At 31.2% G+C, this 21,867-nt stretch overlaps 5 protein-coding genes across 7 annotated transcripts; 3 read left to right on the top strand and 2 right to left on the bottom strand.

Moving 5' to 3' along the window:
• The first annotated feature begins 403 nt into the window (after positions 1-403).
• jhamt (juvenile hormone acid methyltransferase) lies at positions 404-2,508 on the top strand. The gene is made up of 5 exons (XM_086903918.1): positions 404-1,361; positions 1,432-1,603; positions 1,715-1,847; positions 1,944-2,091; positions 2,204-2,508. The coding sequence occupies exons 1-5, from the start codon at positions 1,175-1,177 to the stop codon at positions 2,398-2,400; spliced, it is 837 nt and encodes a 278-aa protein (XP_086760044.1). The 5' UTR covers positions 404-1,174; the 3' UTR covers positions 2,401-2,508.
• A 6,602-nt stretch (positions 2,509-9,110) lies between these two features.
• On the bottom strand, positions 9,111-16,412 carry Plc21C (Phospholipase C at 21C). 3 transcript variants are annotated; one of them, XM_086903916.1, is made up of 19 exons: positions 16,327-16,412; positions 15,439-15,538; positions 15,168-15,314; positions 14,303-14,574; positions 14,121-14,205; positions 13,627-14,044; positions 13,424-13,544; positions 13,151-13,346; positions 12,751-13,078; positions 12,490-12,681; positions 12,195-12,404; positions 11,806-12,125; positions 11,389-11,706; positions 11,267-11,311; positions 10,987-11,185; positions 10,692-10,914; positions 10,275-10,590; positions 9,867-10,058; positions 9,111-9,768 (listed from the first exon to the last, which is right to left on the bottom strand). In XM_086903916.1, the coding sequence occupies exons 1-19, from the start codon at positions 16,410-16,412 to the stop codon at positions 9,646-9,648; spliced, it is 3,891 nt and encodes a 1,296-aa protein (XP_086760042.1). In that variant the 3' UTR covers positions 9,111-9,645. The 3 variants fall into 3 exon arrangements, with proteins under 3 accessions (XP_086760042.1, XP_086760040.1, XP_086760041.1); XM_086903914.1 differs by lacking the exon at positions 16,327-16,412 and having other exon boundaries at positions 15,439-15,811; XM_086903915.1 differs by lacking the exons at positions 11,267-11,311; positions 16,327-16,412 and having other exon boundaries at positions 15,439-15,811.
• LOC147658231 (uncharacterized) lies at positions 15,620-16,430 on the top strand. Its single transcript, XM_086903917.1, has one exon. The coding sequence runs from the start codon at positions 15,620-15,622 to the stop codon at positions 15,989-15,991; it is 372 nt and encodes a 123-aa protein (XP_086760043.1). The 3' UTR covers positions 15,992-16,430.
• An 820-nt stretch (positions 16,431-17,250) lies between these two features.
• Positions 17,251-18,739, bottom strand: cnir (cornichon-like protein). The gene is made up of 4 exons (XM_003689984.4): positions 18,281-18,739; positions 17,943-18,011; positions 17,608-17,861; positions 17,251-17,520 (listed from the first exon to the last, which is right to left on the bottom strand). The coding sequence occupies exons 1-4, from the start codon at positions 18,359-18,361 to the stop codon at positions 17,451-17,453; spliced, it is 474 nt and encodes a 157-aa protein (XP_003690032.1). The 5' UTR covers positions 18,362-18,739; the 3' UTR covers positions 17,251-17,450.
• IFT57 (intraflagellar transport 57) lies at positions 18,600-21,812 on the top strand. Its single transcript, XM_086903913.1, has 7 exons — positions 18,600-19,126; positions 19,208-19,367; positions 19,456-19,737; positions 19,827-19,992; positions 20,083-20,191; positions 20,250-20,591; positions 20,823-21,812. The coding sequence occupies exons 2-7, from the start codon at positions 19,210-19,212 to the stop codon at positions 20,987-20,989; spliced, it is 1,224 nt and encodes a 407-aa protein (XP_086760039.1). The 5' UTR covers positions 18,600-19,126; positions 19,208-19,209; the 3' UTR covers positions 20,990-21,812.
• The last annotated feature ends 55 nt before the right edge of the window (positions 21,813-21,867 follow it).

The raw sequence follows: 21,867 nt of genomic DNA, 5'->3' as shown, positions 1-21,867 counted from the left end.
GTTCCTAAGGTAATTCGATTCGACGAGAATTTATATATAAAATTTAAATAAAAAATTTTTATCTGAAAATTATTCAAAACATCAATTCAGCTCGAAAAATTTATTCGAAATTTTTCCATCCAAACAATTCCATCCAATTCCACGTGTTTCGTTAAACCGTACACGAATCGAGCTTGTTTAGAGATTCGTGAGTGTTCGGTAAAAATCGGACGATACCGTGCTTAGACGGCTACGAAAAACCGGCTACGACTACTCTCCCCTTTCGTCTTGGAACCAGCTTATTTCGCCCAATGCGAAAGGGACGCGAATCTTTCCTATCAAATTTCGCCATATTATGCACGCGTTCGCCCTTGCTTCACGTGCGTCGAAATGATAAAATTCAACGTTTGTTTTCGATAAGAAGAAATATCAGCAAAGGTGCGAGTGATAAACATTTTTAGAAAAATGTTCACGGAAGTGAATCGAATCCATCCAACAATCTCGTATAGATGCGTGTAAAAATCGAACGATAAAACTGTCGATACAAAATAATTGTTCGAAACAAGGAAACGGATGTGTTCCTAAAAAACATTCGAAAGGTGTTGGTGAAAGAGGTCGTTGAACTTTAAAACGTGACCATTGTGGTGCGCGCTCTAGCCCCGGTCTTTCGATAGCAAAGCGGACGAAGAATTCGGATATTGAGGTAAGTACGGATGAAGGAGGGGGAGGGGAGAGTCGAGAACAAGAGAAAGAAGAAAGGAGAAAAACGGATGGGAAGCGGAGTGGAGGAAAAGAGAAGAGGAAGAAAAAAATAAAGTTGAGAAGTTGGTGGGAATAGTGTGAGGAAAGTTATTTGTACGAGTCACCGAATATAAATACCAAAGTCGGGTTGAAAAGTGAGCAGTAGAAGAGTCGATAGTGCATCGAGTCGATTCATATCTTGACTCGTGCGCTGAAATTATATTTTTTCATTCCAACGCATCCTTACTCGCTCGACTTTCCTCGATTTAGCATCTCTTCGCCCCTAGATATTATTCCGTACAAGATATTCTTTCCACTGTCCATTCTGGATCGATCCCGATCGATTTCATAAAATTAAACATTATTCGCGAATTGTTGTTTGAAGAAATTTGGAATCGCATTTATTTATTATCTCAGATATCTGTAATAAAAAAAAAAAAAACACAATTTCAAGATGTTCTTGGTCGAGGAATACGTGAAAGCCAGCATGTTGCAATACCGTGACGCAGCCGACATTATCGAAGAATTCGCACAAGAGATATCCGAGATGAAAGGGAAATGCTTGGACATCGGTTGCGGACCTGGAAAAGTTACCAAAGAACTGATCTTACCAAATTTGTCACCAGAGGCTAAACTAATCGGTAAGAGTAGTTAAAAAAAAAAAAAAAAGAACGAAGGAAAAAGTATCATTCGTTATATATGTTTTGTTAGGGATGGATATATCGAAACCGATGATCGAATATGCGAAAAAGACGTATCACGACGACGAACGCTTATCATTCCAACTGCTGGACATCGAGACCATGGATTTGCCCAAAGACACGCTCGACCAATTTAACAACGTGTTGTCCTTTTATTGCCTTCACTGGTGCCACAACTTTCGGTATTCTTACGATTTCATCCTCCTCTATTTCATTTAATTTAATTTGTCTTCATTTAATTTTTTATCGACCGGTGAAATTTAATAATCGTCCCGCACGATCGAATTTATTAGGAAAGCATTCGACAATATTTATAAATTGCTGCGGCCAGGAGGAAAAGGATTGTTTATGTTACTTTCGTGGAACGACGGTTTCGACGTGTACAAAAAATTGTACGCGGATCCTCGATATAGACCATACATGCAGGTAATAGATAAGGTTTAATGTAAGATGTAATCGATCGTGTTGTCGGTAATAGATCGATTTTCAATTACTCACATTTTTGAATCGCTCTTGTCAAAGGACACGGAACGTTACATACCTGTTTTCCATGAATGTAAAGATCGCCGGATAAATCTAAGAAAAATATTGGAAACCACAGGTTTCGAGATTCTGCATTGCAGCGAAAGAGAAAAGAGCTACGTTTTCAAGAATTCCGAAATCATGAAAAGTAATTCATATATAATATATATATTTATATAATTAAAAAAAAAAAATTTGAACAAACTAAGACATCTAACGACGAGAATATTGAATATTGAAGATTGAAATTATCATTGCAGATCATATAATTGCTATTAATCCCTTCATATCACGGATTCCTAATCCTCTCAAAAAGGAGTTTATGGATGATACAATACGCGAAGTAATAAACATGAAAATCCAATTTTTGAACAAGGACGAGAATGGTGAGCAAGAATACAATATATTGGATAGATATCAGATTTTTGTGACGTATATAAGAAAGCCTGTATGTTGAAAAATTCGTTCAACATACGTGTTTTATTCGTCACGTCTCATAAAAATGGAATAGAATAAATATATTATCATATTGGTTGTCATCAATAAAACATGTAAATTATGCTAATTCCCTTGTAATTCCATTTCTTTTGCGTTTGTTATTGAACGGCACATGGGGAACACTTGAAAGGGAAAAATAAAATAATTGAATAATGAAACAAAAGGAATATCATTTCGTTTCTACAACACTAAACTTTATTTATTGTACGCTATATCTTTGATTTTACAATACGGTACAGCCATTTATAGAATATCGTTAAAACTCATACATACACACATATATATATATATATATATATATATATATATATAAATAAATATATATATATATACATATATATATATATATATATATATATCGTCGTACGGGTATAAGTGGATTTTTTTATTATTTTTGTTTTTTTTTTCTTTTTTCTTCTTTTACTGTGTGCTTACGATATCCATAGAGGGAGTAACAATTTTTACTAATGCTTCTTCCTAAAAAATACACCCAAGTTTATAAATCGATTGAAAAACCATCGACATCGACGTGTTTCGGCACACTAACGTTTCCTCGAGTTCCGACGAAAACTTTCATCACTTTGTGCTTCCGCGACTTACCAAAATTCGCGCGTCTATATTTATTTACTCGTTTCTCTCGAGAAGAACGGTACCGAAACTCTAAATGGAAGCGACTCGAGATACTATTACGCGATTTCGCGATTACTCTTCCCTTCATTTTCCCCATAACCCATCCCACAGGATCCACGAAACTGACTGTCACGGATCACGCACAAAGTTTCAACGTGCAGCCTGCCCTATGACGTTGTTGCCTGTATCGCATACACATCTAGAAACATGGACTTATTATTCAAGCGAGAAACAATGTAAATGCGTCGAAATCGAAAAATATCCCGAAATATAGGAAAACAGTCCGAAGGGGGAACGTTAAAGTTCGCGGCGGCGATGGCGCGCGACTCGACAGAATGGTTGAAACGTATATAAAACGTACGTGTGTAAAAAACGGCTCAAAAAATTCTTATCGTTACGGAAGATCTGCGCGAATTTTCACCCCCCCCCCCCGACGACATGGTCGATCGACGTGGTGAACAACTGGCGAAAACGGAGGACTGAGTTGGAAGGTCAACGAACGAAGTCGCGTCAAGCGAATCTCCCGATGACGATACATATAAATCGCGGGGATGGATACATCGATACATCGTGACGAGAGACGAACACAGAACACGGATAATTGCGCAAAGAAGCGAAGACAACGGAACACGTCCGTGCGAATCAACACCGCACGTTGTACGGTCGCGTTCCATGGATCAATACCTACGCACGGATATTTCGCGGTACATGTACAGCCAGCCAGATCGATCAGAGATCGTAGCCATGAAGTCGTGAATCGATGATCGCCACGTCTGATTTGCAACGATCCGATTCGAACAGTCAGATTCAAAGCTGTTCTCGATTTTTTCGCGTGCCAATCCCGTAAAAAATTCCAGTTAAATGGATACCTTTACGAGTACTATTACACGTACCATTAAAGGAAATCAAGTAAGATAACGCGTGATACTTGTTACGAGCATGGCAGAATTCGAGCCTGATCGTTCAGATGCGATAGCAGCCATAAGAGAATATCGTGGAACGTCGGATACGAAAATGTATATATGGCGAAGAATGGCAAGGCACGAGTAAATCAGAGTCGAAACTCAGAATCGATACGGCTTAATGGATTTTATATTTTGTATACGGCTTAATGGATTGAACACCGAATACTTTCAATAATCAAGAAATACATTGAGCTTCGAGGTGAGGAGATTCCGAGTCTAGATAGAAAACTGATCCGTCTGGCCAAGTTACACACATCCGATCCAATCCCACGTTCATCTGAGAATTTTTTTTAAAAGCGAAATAACCTAATCGCAATTGTTTCGTGTTTATGCGTTTGTTGTTACCGCGAAAAATCGAGTTTTCGAGTAGAAAATTAAATTGCCGCGTTAAATCAATTGACGCACGGCGACTGTATAAAGTAGCTTAAAATATGTATCGGGATAAAATCTTGAGAACGTTACAACGAATAATCCTCCCCTGGCCGGTCTAATGTGGAAACGACTCGTAAATTACGGTTAATAGGTACGCACGGCCAATTAACAATAACCGAGGAAAAGGCGAGGAAGTAACTCGTGGACGACCAAATGGGCGAAACCCTTCATTTTCTCGCTATGTTGCGTGACGCTCGACGAAAGGAATCGACCGTGCCGCGGCATGGAGAGCAACCTCGAGGGAAAACAAACTGCGCGCGACACACGAGCTGTCGTTCTAATTTGCGGAAGAAAAACGCGGTTATGCCTCCACACCGCAAACGGATCGAGCGTTATTAATCGTCCGTAAATATTCCGCGGCGATCGATACCGCTGCTTCTTACGCGATACGAAGGGAACAATAAATTTAGCTCGAATAGCTTTCCAAAGGATAACCGGTAAATGAGAGTAAAATATCGGTCAACTCAACTGTTTCAAACATACAAAGCTGATCGTTACGATGCCGTGATGATCGCGTTGCTCCGTGTCCTCGCATCCAACTACGCTCTAAATCGTTTTAAAATGGAAGGCAAGAATAATCCTGACGAGATGTAGTAATGTTTGGCAAGATTAATCATCTATACGTATGACAATAGAAATACTTTGCTCGATAATCACGAAAGAGACCGTGTGGACGATAATAAAATAACCATTGAGAAGTTTGTAAGAAGGACGAATCAGTTTGATAGAATGAAAAATCACATTGAACATCGAAGAGCATTCGAAGCATCGAAGAATTGACAAATTTGACGATTTAAAAAGAACGGCTTGTTTTCAAAGATTGATATTTGAACGCGGTCAAAAAGCGTCCCGTTCCTCGCTTACTCGTTTCTTTGCTTGTCATTTCACGCCTCGCTTTACGCTTCTCTAGAATAAACTATTCACCACGGGAAAACATCGGACCGATAGAAGAATCGAGTCAGGTACGAAGAATCGTTGTTTTACAAGAGATCTTTGTTGTGCGGAAGCCGAATAATTGTACGGTATCGTAGAAAAAGATTGGGCGTGATAGAAATTTTGTTTATTCGCGCGAGACACGTGGACAGTATCAGCGGGGGGAAAAAAAATTGATTATCTTTCGACAGAAAATTGATTTCGAAAGGAACGTGAGTGACGCCAAATCTTCACGATCCTTGATAGGCCGTTTCAATATTATCTACAATTTACATTTGCAACGTGTACCTACGTACGATCCGTATTCGTTGTCGCGTCCCTTTTAATCGAAACCTTGATAGAGTATTACTCGATCAATCGTGGTCGTTATACGATGTCCGATACGATTCAGTAACGATTTCGCGATTTCTTTTTAACTTCTTTTTAATTTCTTTTTAGGTTACGCGACAACGTTATCGCACACGAGTAACACAAAATTAGTCTCGCATTAAATCTATGAACAACGACTACTAGTACTGCCACCTTTTCGCTATTCTACTTATTAATAACATCAACAGCAACAACACATAATATATCAACATTAATATAATATTTGTCCTCGTAGCCTAGTTCTTTCTTATAATTATATATTACGTGTGTAATACACATAATGTTCGAACGCGCGTACGCATAGCAAACATATATTCAGATGATTTTTCGAAGACATGAACACGTGTACGCATTATGCATATTACAGGAATATAGGAAGAGGACGAAAAGACGTTCGTCCCAAGCGAATTACGCGACATCTGTATGGTATGGAGCGCGGAGAAAAAAAAAATATATATATTCGAAGGAAATGCATCGCGCGAGTCGAACCTGACTCGATATTGTATCTCGGAGAATTTTTGCACATCAACTCACGCCTTAAGAAAATATCAACGGTAAGCGCGAGACCAGAATGTTTGCGGCGAAATTGTAAGTACGAATAATCGAAATGATTCCGCATAACTCGCTTATAATCGAGGAACAGATTCTTTGTGATTCGATTATACGTAAAACGTTTCGCTATCGACTATACAAGCGTTTAAAGAAATTCACGTCCACGCATCGCCACGATATCTTTGCATCTTTTTTATTGATAATCTATCGAATATTGTGCTTTCCATTGAATCGCGAGAGAATTCTCCAAGTCTACCTTCCCACCTCCTCTTTCCCCGCCTTGTTGAACTCGTTTGGTATCGCAAGAATCAGCGATGCGAAAGACGTGCATCGTTGCGACTAAACGATCGGAAAAACATCGACACATGTATAATGTATATATACGAACATTACATATATGTGTGTGTATATATATATATATATATTAATATATATAAACTTCCGATAATCTTGTACGACTTAGCATAATGTACTATTGATTTCTTTCGTGTCGGAACACTATAGGTAGTCCAATGGCTACCGTTACTTAATTAAATTATATTCGCTTACACTTACATTATCTCATCTTTTAATAGATTATCACTGTTTCTCTCCCGAGTTAAATGTTCTCATCAATCGAGTCCACCGCAACATACAATCTTTCTTTCCTTTTTCCTCTTAGATGAGGAAGATGGTAACTTGTCGAGAAATGCAATCACGATAAATCAGCATAAACTTAAGGAAATGGTAACTTGTCGTGTACGATTGTTTTCATCCGGATGAACGTCTAGAGCTAACGTTTAAATGGACATGCTTAACTATTTAATACTAAACTGATCCCTTTCAGCCAGATATGCAACATACAGTTTAAATATTCATCCTACGATAACAAAAATGCAATATTTTGTATATTATGAATTAAATATCCGGTTACTATGAAATTCGAGAGATTTGAGATGCATTCTCTCCACATTTATATAGAACAATCTTGCAATTTTCGCTATCGTTGGTATATCTTCGTAATCGCACGCATATTCTCTTTCAATCGACTAATTAAAATCACTCGCATACCTATTACCAGAAAATTCTATATCTTGAGAAAACAATATATACTCAATCCATGCATCGTTGGTTGTATCGACTTATCCAAATCGCAAGTACAATAAAAAAAGTTTCACAAAAATTGTGCCAAATTATCGAAACCTTGGAAATAACTGTGTATATTACATAACTGTGCAACACGTTTAACCTAATTTCTCAAAATCGGTTTGAAATAAAATAAATCTAAATGCCAACAAATTATGCGAACGTTCATCATTCTCAATAATAATTCTCATAAAACACACAGAAAATCGTACATCGTTATATAAAAGACGCCTTGTTAAATAAATAAAGCGCGATAAAAATGGTAATAAAAATGATCAACAATAAACAATAGTTTATCAACGATTTAGGATCGAGTTCAGTCTCCAAATCGAAGGGATTGATCCGCTCGTAACCCCTCGGCACAACATAAATGACGATAGTATTATAATCGCAAAGGTACTCCTTTTTTTTTTTTATTCGCATTGACCACGATTACGCTTTGCTTACGTACATACATGTATATATGTATATAATATACGTATGTTTGTGTGCATATGTGTATATATGCACATGTTGCATATCGTAATATGATATATCGGTGATGAGCACGAATCATCAATAAAATACGTTTTGTAAAAGCTCGCGATTCTCGATACTTCCGGCGTATCTCAACGATTGTTTACGAAATAAATTAATTGGATGAATCACACGAGAAAGATTTACAATGCGCAAATGTATGATTTTTAAACCTAAATTTGTAATAACTATTAAGAATATATATATGTGTATATATATATATATATATATACACACACATATATATCTTAATATATATACATATAATATGTATGTGTAATATCGAGTTACTTAAAATATCATACAATTAGAAACAACAAGGACAATGTTACGATGTAACATTTTTGATTGTCTTCCTAAAAGAGGCTCGCTCCAATCGTTTCGCCCCGGCCTCAAAATAGCCGCAGCATGAAATCGCGCGGTACAAAAACGCTAGAAACGTTCGTAATATTTAATTTCCGTTTTTTTCTTAGTTTTTTTTTTTTTTTTTTTTTTTTTTTGGTTTTCTATATACTCTTTCTTTATACAATGCGGTCACTTTATCATTTCACGATACGGACTATTCAAAAAATGTCTTTATACGGAGTACTTTCAGTCAAAAATATATCAAATCACGCATACGCCTATTCGAATCGAATAAACTTTCCGCATTCCTTATTCTAGGCCAAAAAAAATTTTATCCTCACTAACGAATACTTCCTTCGTCGTCACATTTCGAGTCCAGCAAAGTTCGACCGATATAGCAATCATATTTTTTCATATTATAAACAACCCGAGTATCCTGAAACGCGATTTAGCATCGACTTGTTAATTAAATAACATCTTATACATATAATAACAAGATTAAATAGTAGCACTTAGAAACATTATTCTTATTTAGAATCGTGTACCTCGCCTACATATTCTTTATTCTCAATTTCCAAAATTTCATTGACTTTTAAAACGGAACTTTTTAGAATCTCGACATTGGCGGCGATGGTCTCGAATGTAATGAGAAGAGTAGTGCGTTTAATACTGTGCGTAAGTAACATCAAATCGAAATAGGAAAAAAGAGGAAAACTCACTTTCTATCTTTTCAAACGCATAGTTTCAATGTTACTTTCCATGTTGAGATCAAAATCGTGTTCTCGCATACGAAGAGAATCAATCGATTAAACATATATATTTGACCAAAATATGTTACTAATCTTTCAAGAAATAAGAACTTTGAATAAATAGAAAATATCATAATTCATGCGATAAAATTCACATATTCGAACGCACTTATCTGTAATAATTAGTTAAAATGTTGTTTGTCAGATCATTTAAGTCTTTTTAAAAGAGATTCGATACACACAAAACATTTATCAAATGCTTTGTATATATAATAATTATATTTGATGACATTCTATTTCTCGAAATCATTTCATAAATGCTGCATCACATCTTGCAAAAAAGATATTTTTGATAGTGAATAAAATTATTTTAGTTATTAAAACACAGGTAACTGCGTAGATTTTACAAATTACTTATCATTATTACACCGCCACTGCGACTCCCTTCTGTTGTGGAGAAGCAACACATTACTATCAACTTTCCAAATGGATACACATTTTCAGCAGAAATAGTTTACTGCCTTGGATTTGTTTTACTCCAAATCATATTACCATGAGATATCGATATTAAATTATAAACTATATCAGTCAATATGTATTTCCACTAAGTGATTCCGGCATACCAGTTCCGCTGGATGGCGACAAAGATAACTCTCCACTCTCATATTTACTACATCGACTACTATACTCTGCCATTAGAGTAGCTTTAACCTGAAATATAAAAAAAAAATTCCATCGCATATTATGTTGAAAAATTATTATATTATACAAACAAATTGACAATTTTAAAATATATATAAGATTCGTACCTTTGCTCTTTCTGCTTCTAACCTTTGTCGAACTTCTTCATGCTGTCGTTCGAGTTCTGCTCTTTTTTTCTCGTAAATTTTTGTTAATCGTGTACATTCATTTACGCCTTTTTCAACCGTTGATTTTGCAACCTCCCTCTTCATACGATCTAATTCAGCTTTATCTTTATGTACTTTTGCTAGTTGTTTCACCTATAATTAATAATATAAGTATATAATATAATATAAGTAATATAATAATAATATATAATATATATATATATATAATAATAATAATAATATAATAATAATAAGTAATATAATAATATAAGTAAATAAATAATAAATAAATATTTTTTATTATAACTCATAATTACTCATATACACTTAAAAATATATTCTAAAATAGGAATAATATAAGAAACATACTTCTCCGTGTCTTGTAGCTTGAAGTTTTCTCATAACATCGGCAGTTTCTCGCTCTAAAAGTACTCTCAATGTTTTTAATTGATTGGATTGAGAAGTTTTCATTACTTTCTCTAAAGTTGTAAATAAATTTTCATAGTACTTTTCCTGAAGTTCTCGTTCTTGTTGTACATGAGCTTTACATACGGCTAACAAACGTTCGCTCTGACTTCTAGGTAGTCCTTTTGGAGTTCCACCATTTCCTTCACGGTTTTCAATATCTGTGCATTCTGACGTTTCTGCTAAAGCTAACGTACTCAATCCTACTTCACTTGAAAATCTATAAAGAATATATAAAGAATATAAAGAATATAAGAATATAAGAACATATAATCATATACATATTTATGTTACGTATATTTGTGAAAATCAATAACTCACATATTTCTACTTGACAACCGTTTCACTAATTTATGGCTCACATAGAATTTCGATTTATGCTTTTCACCATCGATTGATCCTTTTTGCGTTTGCATCCTTAATTTTTCTTTTTCATGCTTTTTTCGCAATGATTCAAGCTTCTTTTCAAGCTCTATTTTTTTTTCTCGAACAAGTTTATTTTCCATTAATTTCTCTAAAGATTCGGCCACTATTTCATCGCTCACTATAACATAAAGAAGCTAATTATACAATTCAAATAATAAATATCGATACATAATAAATAATCAATACATACCATTGATATTGACTGAACTTTTATTTGTGGAAGCATCAACGACTTGAACTGTAGATGTAGGAGTTCCATCCTCATTATCTTGTGTATCAGACATATTTATCCCAGCTATAGATGGTCTACCATGAATATTTGTAGATGGTGGAACAAGTGGTGGTAATTCGCCCACAGATTGTAATCTTTTCGTTTTCACTGTTTCCTCCTAGAACAATATATTTAAAAATACATATAAATATATTTATTTATTTATATTGATCGAAATTTTTTAACCGATTAAACTTACTGTTGGTTTAGAAGAACTTGGTCCTTCACCAACTTTAGGTTTATCCTAGAAGATGTTAGTATGCATTTGTTAGTAAATTAATGGGTTAGTAATAAATAAATTTCTAACGTTTCAAATCTTACATTAATTTCCTCTGATGGATCTTCTGAACCGTCTGTAAGAACTGACAACTGTTTTTCTCTTTTTTCTGTTTCACTTTGATATTTAATCGGATTTGCTAAAGCTTCAGCAAGTTCGCTCAATCCATCTGGGACATAATCTTTCACAATTACATGTAAAAATAAATTTGCTAATGGTAATGGTTGTCCACATTCTGTTTTAAGAGCAACATGTCGATAACCTGGACATAATCCAACTACGGGTAGCACTCTATGACCAATTAAACGTCCTGATTCTTCATATGCAGCAATTCTAATTGAAGCAAGTTCAGGTAAAACTACCTAATAAATACATAAAATTTTATTACATATAGATAGATAATAATTACATAATAATTACATGATATATGCTATCAACTGTATAAAAATATGAATTCTCACTTTTTTAAATATGAAAGGTTCTTCATCGTATACAGGATTGATTCCATTGTTCGGAACAATTTTTGTGCGAAATTTTTTTCTCACTGTATCTGCTGGTAAACCATACATATCTACTTCTATATAAGTACCCACTCTTTTGTCTGTTAAAAATTGAGCCGATATTACGTGTATATGAACCGTTCCCGCTATAATACCATCTACTGTCGATTCCGCGAAAGGATCTAATCGTTGATCCTTTCGTCTCATGAATTCTGGTTTCAAGAGATAACCACAACGTTGATTATATTCAAAAATTCCCAAGTTTAGTTGCATCGCAAGATCTAATGCAAAAAAAATTCGAATATTAAATAAATTTCAGAATCAATATGAAACAAATTCAAAATACATACCAAGAGTTTGATAATTTAATGCAACCAGTTGACAACCTGCATTCCAAAAGACTTGAGGCATGAAATTACTAGAATCAAAACGTGTACCTGCTGGATATACTCTTGATAATTGATGTTTGTTATAATTTACAAATTCTAATGGTCTTTCTTTTAAAAGTGTTGTAGCTTGTTTTTCATCAAATGATGACATTTCATACATTCGATTTTTTTCTGTAAAGATCAAATAATTTTTAAATCATAAACAAAAAAATAAAAAAATAAATTTAATAATTAGTATTGATATATTAATGCATACTTTCAGCTGATTCAAAACTGTTAAAATGAACGGGTTGCACATAATTAACTAAAGCTGAAATTTCTGCTCCAGCTTCTGTTTCTTTGGCGTTAGGTGCTACTTTATCAGGTGCAGGCACTTTATCAACCATTCTTAATTTAATATCTTCCACATTCGATTCATCCTCTTCTGTAGTCGATTCTTCTTCTTCATCTAAAAATAATAAATTTTTCTCTAAATATATTTTTAATACACAATTATAATTTTTTGTTAAGTGCTAACCTTCATCATCCTGAGTACTATCCTTGCTGCTTTGTCTTTGCTGTAACATCGGAGGATGTGAAATATCTCCATTTCCAATTTGTTGATCATTATTATCAATTGCTTCAGCATGAGAAACAATATCTGGCGGCGGTCCATTTTCTCCCTCCGCGACTTGATTTGTTATTCCATTATCTTCATTTTCTTGCGCTTCCTCTTCAAATTCTGTTACTGGTGTCTGTTGCTTTTTTTTATGTTTTTTATGATGATGATGGTGTTTCTTTTTATTCTTAATTATAATCTTGCGTTTTAATAAAGATGGAGGTGGTAATTCTTGTCCTGGTTCCAACTAAGTAAAATACATTAAAGAAATGAGATTAAAAATAAAATGTGATTATAAATATAAAGAGATCAAAAATACCTTATGAGATTCAAGAGGAGCATCCAGCAACATTTCTCCAAATAATTCTCTACAATATTGAGCTATCTTAGCTTGTTGTCTTGGATTGCAATGATTTTCAAAACTAAGAATGACAGGATATTCTGATGTTTTAAAAGCACTTTCAGCAATCGCTTCAATCACATCCCGTGCATATATTTCAGGTACAAATGTATATCTAGAAAATATTTCTAAATAAGCATGCAATACGTAATTTTTAGTATAATTAGTTTTTTTATTATAAAATAAAAATACCCATGAACAATAACAGGTTCTTCAAATTTTCCATTCCAAAAGTCCAATTCTACACATCGGCAACCAGCAAGCAGACATTGACGATATATTTCGACGGAACTTTTTCCAGTAAGTTGATGTCCTAAATATATATTTATAAAAATTATTTATAAAAATAAATTGTATAATCAATTAAAAGTAAAAAAATCACAAAAGTGATATACCTGTTAAGTATGTATTGTGACTAGAATTTATAAAGTAATGCGCAAGCGGTTGGTCCATGTCATCTGATAATTCAAGTTTCGATAAAGCCACGATTGGGTTATCCTCACTCATCAAATATCTCAAAAATCCATCGAAACTTAGCTGACCCCGATTTGCATTACATTTATTTGGTTCGTATTGACTTATAATATCCTTCGCTCTCGCCTCATTTGCATAAGGATACAATATTTCGTTTAAACGTGGATCTCTTTGAGTTTTATTCAAAAAATCAACAAATTGAGTTACAGACATTAGCCTACGCTTATTATTGCCTACGATGCGTTCGAAAACTTTTTCAACATCCGATCGTTGAGTAAGAGATTTATAAAAGTTGAAAAAATCTTCAAATTGAAATTTTTGTAACGATATTACGTCGTTCTAAAATAAAAAAAAAATGTAATTTCTATAATAACAAAAGCGTTATGTTTACAAACGCACAAATGTTACAACTCACTTTTCCAGATGGAAAACCAGAAATATCGAGTGCTTTTTCGACTCGTTTACGATCTTCTTTGTTTTGCGTAAACATTCTTATAATACTAAAATATAATAATATACAAATTTATTTATATATTCATATTTAATTTACATATATTCATATATAGATGCAAATTAAATTTATCCAAATTTACTTACTTCTTAACAGGTATTTTTCCTGATTTATCAGCTGCAAGTGTAAGTTTGGTATGTGCTTTCTGCAAAAACATAGTTGTACTGATATTTAATAGGGATAGATTATATGCAAGCTGAAAAATTTCTTCTGTCCAATGTTTTGCAACTTCTGCACGTGTTGTACAGAAGTTAATAAAATTCATATTGACAAAATCAGATCCATAACAAATTGTTACTGTTTTCTCTTCTAAAGAATCTTGAGAACCCATTGTCACAAGATATCTCAATTTGGGATCCTGAAAAAGCATTTCCTATTTTAAAAAAGATGAAAAAAATGTGATTTTAATATAGAAATATCAGTAATATTTATTCATATGAAATTAACTTATTCATATAATAGAAGTAACTATAACTTATATTATAATAAGCTACTAATATAGATTGGAACTACAAACAATGTTACTTTACAAAATGATTATTGATTTATAGGAAAATGAAACAGATAAGAACTGCTCTGCTTTCTATACAACTAAGAATATTTCCATTGTGTACAAAGATAGGTGTGACTGAAAAAAATGAACTACATTGAGGATATAAAGTAGGTAATATTCTATTTATAGATTTGTCAATAATTATCATGTGGTGGTGCTGTGCGTCATTAGCAACCACGCAAAAGAATGATATAATTATAAGAAAGAATATCTTCATTTCCAAATATTTATATCTTATAATACACATTAATATAACTAATAGAACGTTTACCTAAATTTATTCTTTTCTATGATATAAACAATAATAAACTAACTCATCTAAATTATATAATGAAAAATTCAAATACATTAATTATATTATTGAAAAAAAAAAAAAACATATATATACAATATAATACCTTTGGTACTTTAGCATATTTTCCAGTTCTAGTATCTCTTATTACAGCAATATCCAACATTTCCATTTCATTATGTTGATCCACCCAATGCAGATAAAATCCAAACTTATCGACTCTCAATGTTACTGGAGTTGCTATACCAGAATCCTACATAGAAATATGAATAAAACTAATCATCATGCACATACAACAATATAGCTTATTACTTAAAACTTAATAATACCATCTAAAATATTCCTGCTATAATAATAATTTGGCATATAATTCATACCTCGTCCCATTTGATGAATTTTTCTCCTTCTTGTAATTGTTGAGACACCTCAATAGGTCTAAATTGCACGACACTACCTGCTGTCTTATTACCCGCCATCCTGACTGAAGGATACTGCGAGTAGTTTGATATAGAAATAATATTATTTCCTAGCACGAATGCACTAATAAAGAAGCAAGCAATGCAGGCTAATTGTACCAATGACAACAATAACAAGCACAAAGACGTTGATAGCCACAGTAACAATGACGATGATGTCAATGGCTATAACGAAAACGACGTCGATGATAACGGTAATAAAGGACAAAACGATGAGGGTAATAACGATGTTGACGACAGCAATGGCACCAGCAATAATAACGACGACGACGACGACGACGACGACGACGACGACGACGACGACGACGACAGTAACGATGACGATGACGATGACGACGGCGACGACGACGGTGGCAGCGACGACGATGGTGGCAGCGGTGACGATGATGACGGTGACGGTGACGGCGATATAAGATTCATCGAGAATTTCTTATGCATTAGACGCACCTCATGAACCACCTTACCTTGACAGGTATTGTTGTTTGATCATCCGTAATGAAAGATGCAACCGTATTTCGACGACGATGTCGTCGTCGTCGCCGTCGTCGCAGAATTCTGACAGGTATCGTCTTATAAATACCGATAATAGATACGTAAAGTTTTTGGTGAACACGTCAGTCCCGGTTAATTAAACGTTTTGAAGAAAAAACAAATCATTGGATTGCCAAATCACTGTCTGGTATTGCGATGAAAATTAAAAGAACAGTTTAACACATATGTCCCACGGTAAAAAGAGCTTGCAATTGATATGCACCGCAAAAGTTTTCGTACTTCTGAGCACTCGCGCACTCACTTGGTCCAGAAGAACATTCTTCCGCGCGCCGTACCGAAGATATTCCGAGCAAATCCGAGCACCGCCACCCGTCACCCGTCATCCGTCACCCGTTACCCTCGTCGCCAGGAGGCGCTCAAACTGTTTCACAAATTATAAAAGGCCGTATTACACGTGCGCTTACCGCGCTTAAATTGATTTTAAAGCGAACTATGATATTCAGTAATACCACTACTGTTTTTATACTTTTCTTAACGCTATTTTGATCCTATAATTATCTATAAATACTTTTTTAATTGATTATTATATATTATAACTAACCTTTTTTTAAATATTATCAATTTTGTTTGAAAATAATCAATTTACTTAAAATCAATGATTTTTAATCAATTTTGACATTAATCATAGTTTTATTTTAAAATAAATATATTCTTTACATACAAAAAAAGTAATCAAGTGCTTAAATTCATAAAATCAATTTAATTTTATACTGCAACTAGTAAAATCGATTCAATTTAATCTAACGATAGATAAACGATAGATCATTAAATATTTTATTATATTTTAATGATATTTAAATATCCTATTTAAATTATTAATTAAAAGAAACAAATTTCGAATTTTTTTATCTTTTTTTGTATTATTCAATATGTATTATAATATTATAATATTAAACAATTAAAATTTATAAAATTTATAAAATTGAATGTTTTTTACATTTATATTTAAAATATAAATATAATTATTATTGATTGAATTATTAACACATTTAATTAAATATACCAAAAAAATTTATTTTTTATTTAGAAAATATTGTGAATTTCACAATATAATTTTTAATCAGATATATGCATTGCATTACTTTCCTCAAAATAATGTTAATTAATAATATACCGATATCCTGTTGCAATCATAAAAGATTAAATTGATGTTAAAATGTCTTCAATCTTATGGAAGTCTTATATTTTAAAAATCTTAATTATTAATGATGCAGTACAAGTTAAGATTAAATATAATAATGAAATACAGAATATTTTTATATATGTTAACAAAAATCATTTGGTGTTTACAACATAAAAATAAATAAGTAATCGAATATGATTGTAATAAAAGATGTATAAATGTTTAAATTTTATCACTATCAATTTACATGTAATAATCCATCTTCATTTCTATTGATAGGATCTCCTTTTAACAATGCAATGATCATACTGAAAAATATATAATAAACATTTTTTTTTGTTTGTTAAACTGAATGATTAAATAATAATTTAACATATATATACATGTATACATACCAATAAAGATAAATAAAAAAGAAAATTAGATAATATCCAAGATAAATCATACAATCTCTTGTATGCCTTTTTAATTGTCCACGGTTATGAATTTCTGTGGGATCATAAACTCCCATATTACCACTGGGCACTCCAGAGTATTCATAGATTAACCATAATGTCATAGGTAAATTCACCAAAAACAATATTAATTGTCCATGTGTTAATAATAAACATTCTAAGAATAAATGTGCTATAAGCTTTGGTACTACCCACTGTAAAATATTACATTTAGAATTTAAAATTATTTATATTGTTCTTTTATTGATTAATATTTATGACAAGTTTACAATTACCGTGTTTAATTTTGAACAACACTGTTGAGCATTCAAATAATCACATTCTAAATCTGATAAGGTTATAACCTATATTACATATATATTAATTCTATGATAAGGAATCTAATTACATGTCTTCTTGTTAACAAAGTAGAAAAATTATTTTAAAAATGTTTGAATATAGCGCCATTTTATTAACTATAATGCTATAAAAACATGTGATAAAAAGTCCCTAAATACATATTTTCAACAAATCCTATATAGAATTCAAGAATAAAATTCTACAATTATATATAAATAACAAAATACAAATATAGTAATTCTTTTTTTAAATTTTTGAAATGTAAAAAGGATACAAAATACACTAAAAGAAAAAGTACTGAACCGGTATCGATTAAAGCTAATACGAACAACAACGGCTCAGATATTAAACCCATTCTAATGATCTTGATTAGTGTAAATAATCTTTAGATAACATTAGGATCGAAATCTGATGATTCATGTATGCTTTTCTTTGAAATATAGAATCACTTGAAATACTTTCCACGTGCAAAGTTCAATAAACATAAGATAAAACTGAATTGTCAAAATCGACAAAACGAATAACTTACGATACTACCAACTACTGAGAATACTTTTCTAATATTGCCTTCTTTAAACTAATACCGCCTAGTCATAGATAATAATGTAACGGAATTCTCTATATTATAAATATTCATACTCGTATTTTATACCGAAGATAAAATGTAATATAGATCTAAAACTTTCATGTTACTAAAATGATTTGCTAATTTAAAAAAAAAAATCATTGTAGTGACCTCTATAATGTTTAAACATTAATTTAGAAATTTAATATAATCAATGAAGACAATAAAATAGGAAAAATATAAAAATTAATACTTTTACATTTTTAATTACATATTTCTAAATACAATCTCTATTGTATTTAGAATTTGTATTATATCTAGATCTTGATTGTACAAATATAATGAAAAACATAATAGAAAAGAAGATATTAAATCTATATTATATCTTATCTATGTCTATGTCGAGTCGATATTAAAAAAATACATAAAATGTAAACAATATTTAAAAACGAATAAAAAAAAAGAATTATTTATTTAATATTATTATTAAATTATACATTTTCTAATTATATAAATTATTTATATAAATCTTTTTAAAATAGAATAAAATAAGAGGTATACATATTAATTTCTATGAACAAATTATTCGCATGTATTTGTTATTTATAAAAATAACATATAAAATTATAATTACAGAAATGTTTCGAGACACTCCGAAAATTATTATAGAAGATGCATCTTCTCCATCTGCTTCGTATGTTATATATATTAAAATGGAAGATTTATTAGAAAAATTAAAATTGTTACATTATGATAATGAATTTTTATCAGAATTTAAAATAAAAGCTATAAATAGGTAATATAATTATTATAATTGTATAAAAGCATTTTAGTTTTATCTTATATAAATTATTAAAAAAAAAAAATATTGGTTCAAAATATAGGAATTATTTTGTAACACAAACAAATCCAGGAGAACAATTTTATACATTTACATCTTTAGCTGCATGGCTAATTAGGAAAGCAGGTGGAAATTTTGAAGCTCCACAAGAATCGGATGACCCTAATGCTATTATAGGTTTAATATTGGATCATTTAAGAGATACTGATGTATCAATAGAATTTCCACCTAATAAACTTAAACAAGGAAGTGGTGAACATGCAATTTATGTTTTAGATAATTTAGCAAATGAAGCATTAAAAGCACAAAAATTTCAATGGAAAAAGTAATCTTTTTAAATTTAAAAAAGAAAAAAGAAATGTAATAAAGATATTGTAAGCATAATTAAATATTGTAAAAAATAAATATTTTTAGATTAGAAATATCACCTGATGAACCAACTAATGAACCAGATATAGAAGATGATGATGCAGAATTAATTTTAGAAAAAGTAGAGGAGGAAATGATGGCTGAATATGATGATGAGGATGAGGATATCTTACATGTTGATGATATTACAAAACTTTATGGACAAAACTTTGTAAGTATGATAATTGATATATTTGTATCATATTAACTACATTTTAACTTTTTATAATATTATTTATTTAACTTATATACTATTTTGTAGAATGAAAATCAGAAACCTGATGATATTTTAGAATCTAAGACAAACAGAGAAGAATGGCAATTAGAATTGGAAAGAGTATTACCTCAACTCAAAGTAACTGTAAAAACAGGTACATAATGTTTAATAAAAATTGAAAGAACAGAATTAAAAAGATAAATTTATTTCAGATTCGAGAGATTGGAGATCACATATAGATCAAATGAAACAATTACGTATGAATATAGCAACAAATTTAACTGGAGTAAAAAATCAATTAGATAAACTACATATTGATATATCCAATACATTGGATAAAATAAAAACAAGAGAATCCTACTTAAATAGACAACTTGAGCCTATTTTAAAAGAATATCAAATATTTCAAGATGAATTATCAAAAATCAAAGAACAATATAGAGATGTTAGTGGAGGTGTAACTGAAAGGACTAGAATTTTTAATAAATTATCAGAAGAATTGGAACAAGTAAAGAAAGAAATGGATGAACGAGGATCAAGTATGACAGATGGAAGTAAGTATTTTTTAATCTCTGGTATGAGTTGATCACTGCAGATTTTAAAATAGAAAATAAATTATCTTTTAAAAAAGATAAATTAGATAAAAGATTTATGTTGCGAGCAATATTTAAAATCGATTCAAATAATACTTATTGATTATAATCAATACTTGTACCAAAACTAATTTTATAATACTATATAATATAATATATAATAAATGCATTAATTATAAATATTTTTTATAGCTCCATTGATAAATATAAAAAAAACGATTACTAAAATGAAAAATGAAATTTCTGAAATGAATGTTCGAATTGGTGTTTTAGAATATAGTTTAATGTGTGCAAGAATCCGAGATCGCACGCAATTGCAAGAAGATATAAATAATCCAAATAGCATCGCGATAAGTTGAATGAATATCATAATAATTTAAGTAATTTTTATTATCATTACATTGATTGGCATTGTTGTGAATGATATTTTTGACAAAATTTATCAGTATTATTTTCTTTTATTATATTTAAAATAGATTGTATAAGATATCCCAAAAATGTTGGAACATCCGTAAACTAAAGATTCTTGAGATAATTTTAAGTAATATTTTCCTTTGCTTAAAATAATCAGTTAAATAACTACAATTTTCGTTATGACTTTGTTAACGAGCTATTAACAAAAACATTGGCCAATCATGGAGTGCATAGCGACAGTAACGTTAATGCTGCCGATCGAGCACGAACAAGTCCAAATAACATCTCGAAGAAAGTGTATTGAATATAATAAATATTTTTTTATCGATTAAAAATTATATCGAATTATATCACGAATAAAAAAATAAATATAATATTCAATATATTTTCTTCGATATGTTGTTGATTCGATTAGTGGTATGTAGTTACTCATGGCTCGATTAAGCTACGCACTTTATGATTGGTCAATGTTTTTTGTTAACTCTTAACAAAACCGGGAAAGTTTTTACAAAGAAAAATGCTTAAAATTATTTCAAGAATCTCCAATGTATAGATATTCTAACATTTTTGGGACATCTTGTATATAGTTTGTGATATACATAGTTTACTGGTAATAGTTATCGTTAAAAAGGGTCCAATGAAGCATTTGTTTCATATTATATTTGTAAAATTTTTATGCATTGTGTATTTAACTTGTAAAAACTGATTATTCAAATATATGATATTTTTTTATAATTATTTTAAATAAAATTGTACAATAATTAAAAATGTTTGCGTAGAACTTATTTATCATTTTTTTCGAATAATTTATAAATAAAGGTAA

Source organism: Apis florea, unplaced genomic scaffold, assembly GCF_048593485.1.
Source record: "Apis florea isolate Af1SG1 unplaced genomic scaffold, ASM4859348v1 contig_2293_pilon, whole genome shotgun sequence".
NCBI lineage: Eukaryota > Metazoa > Arthropoda > Insecta > Hymenoptera > Apidae > Apis > Apis florea.
The sequence above is the reverse complement of the archived record's forward strand: the minus strand, read 5'-3'. Positions and strand labels throughout refer to the sequence as shown.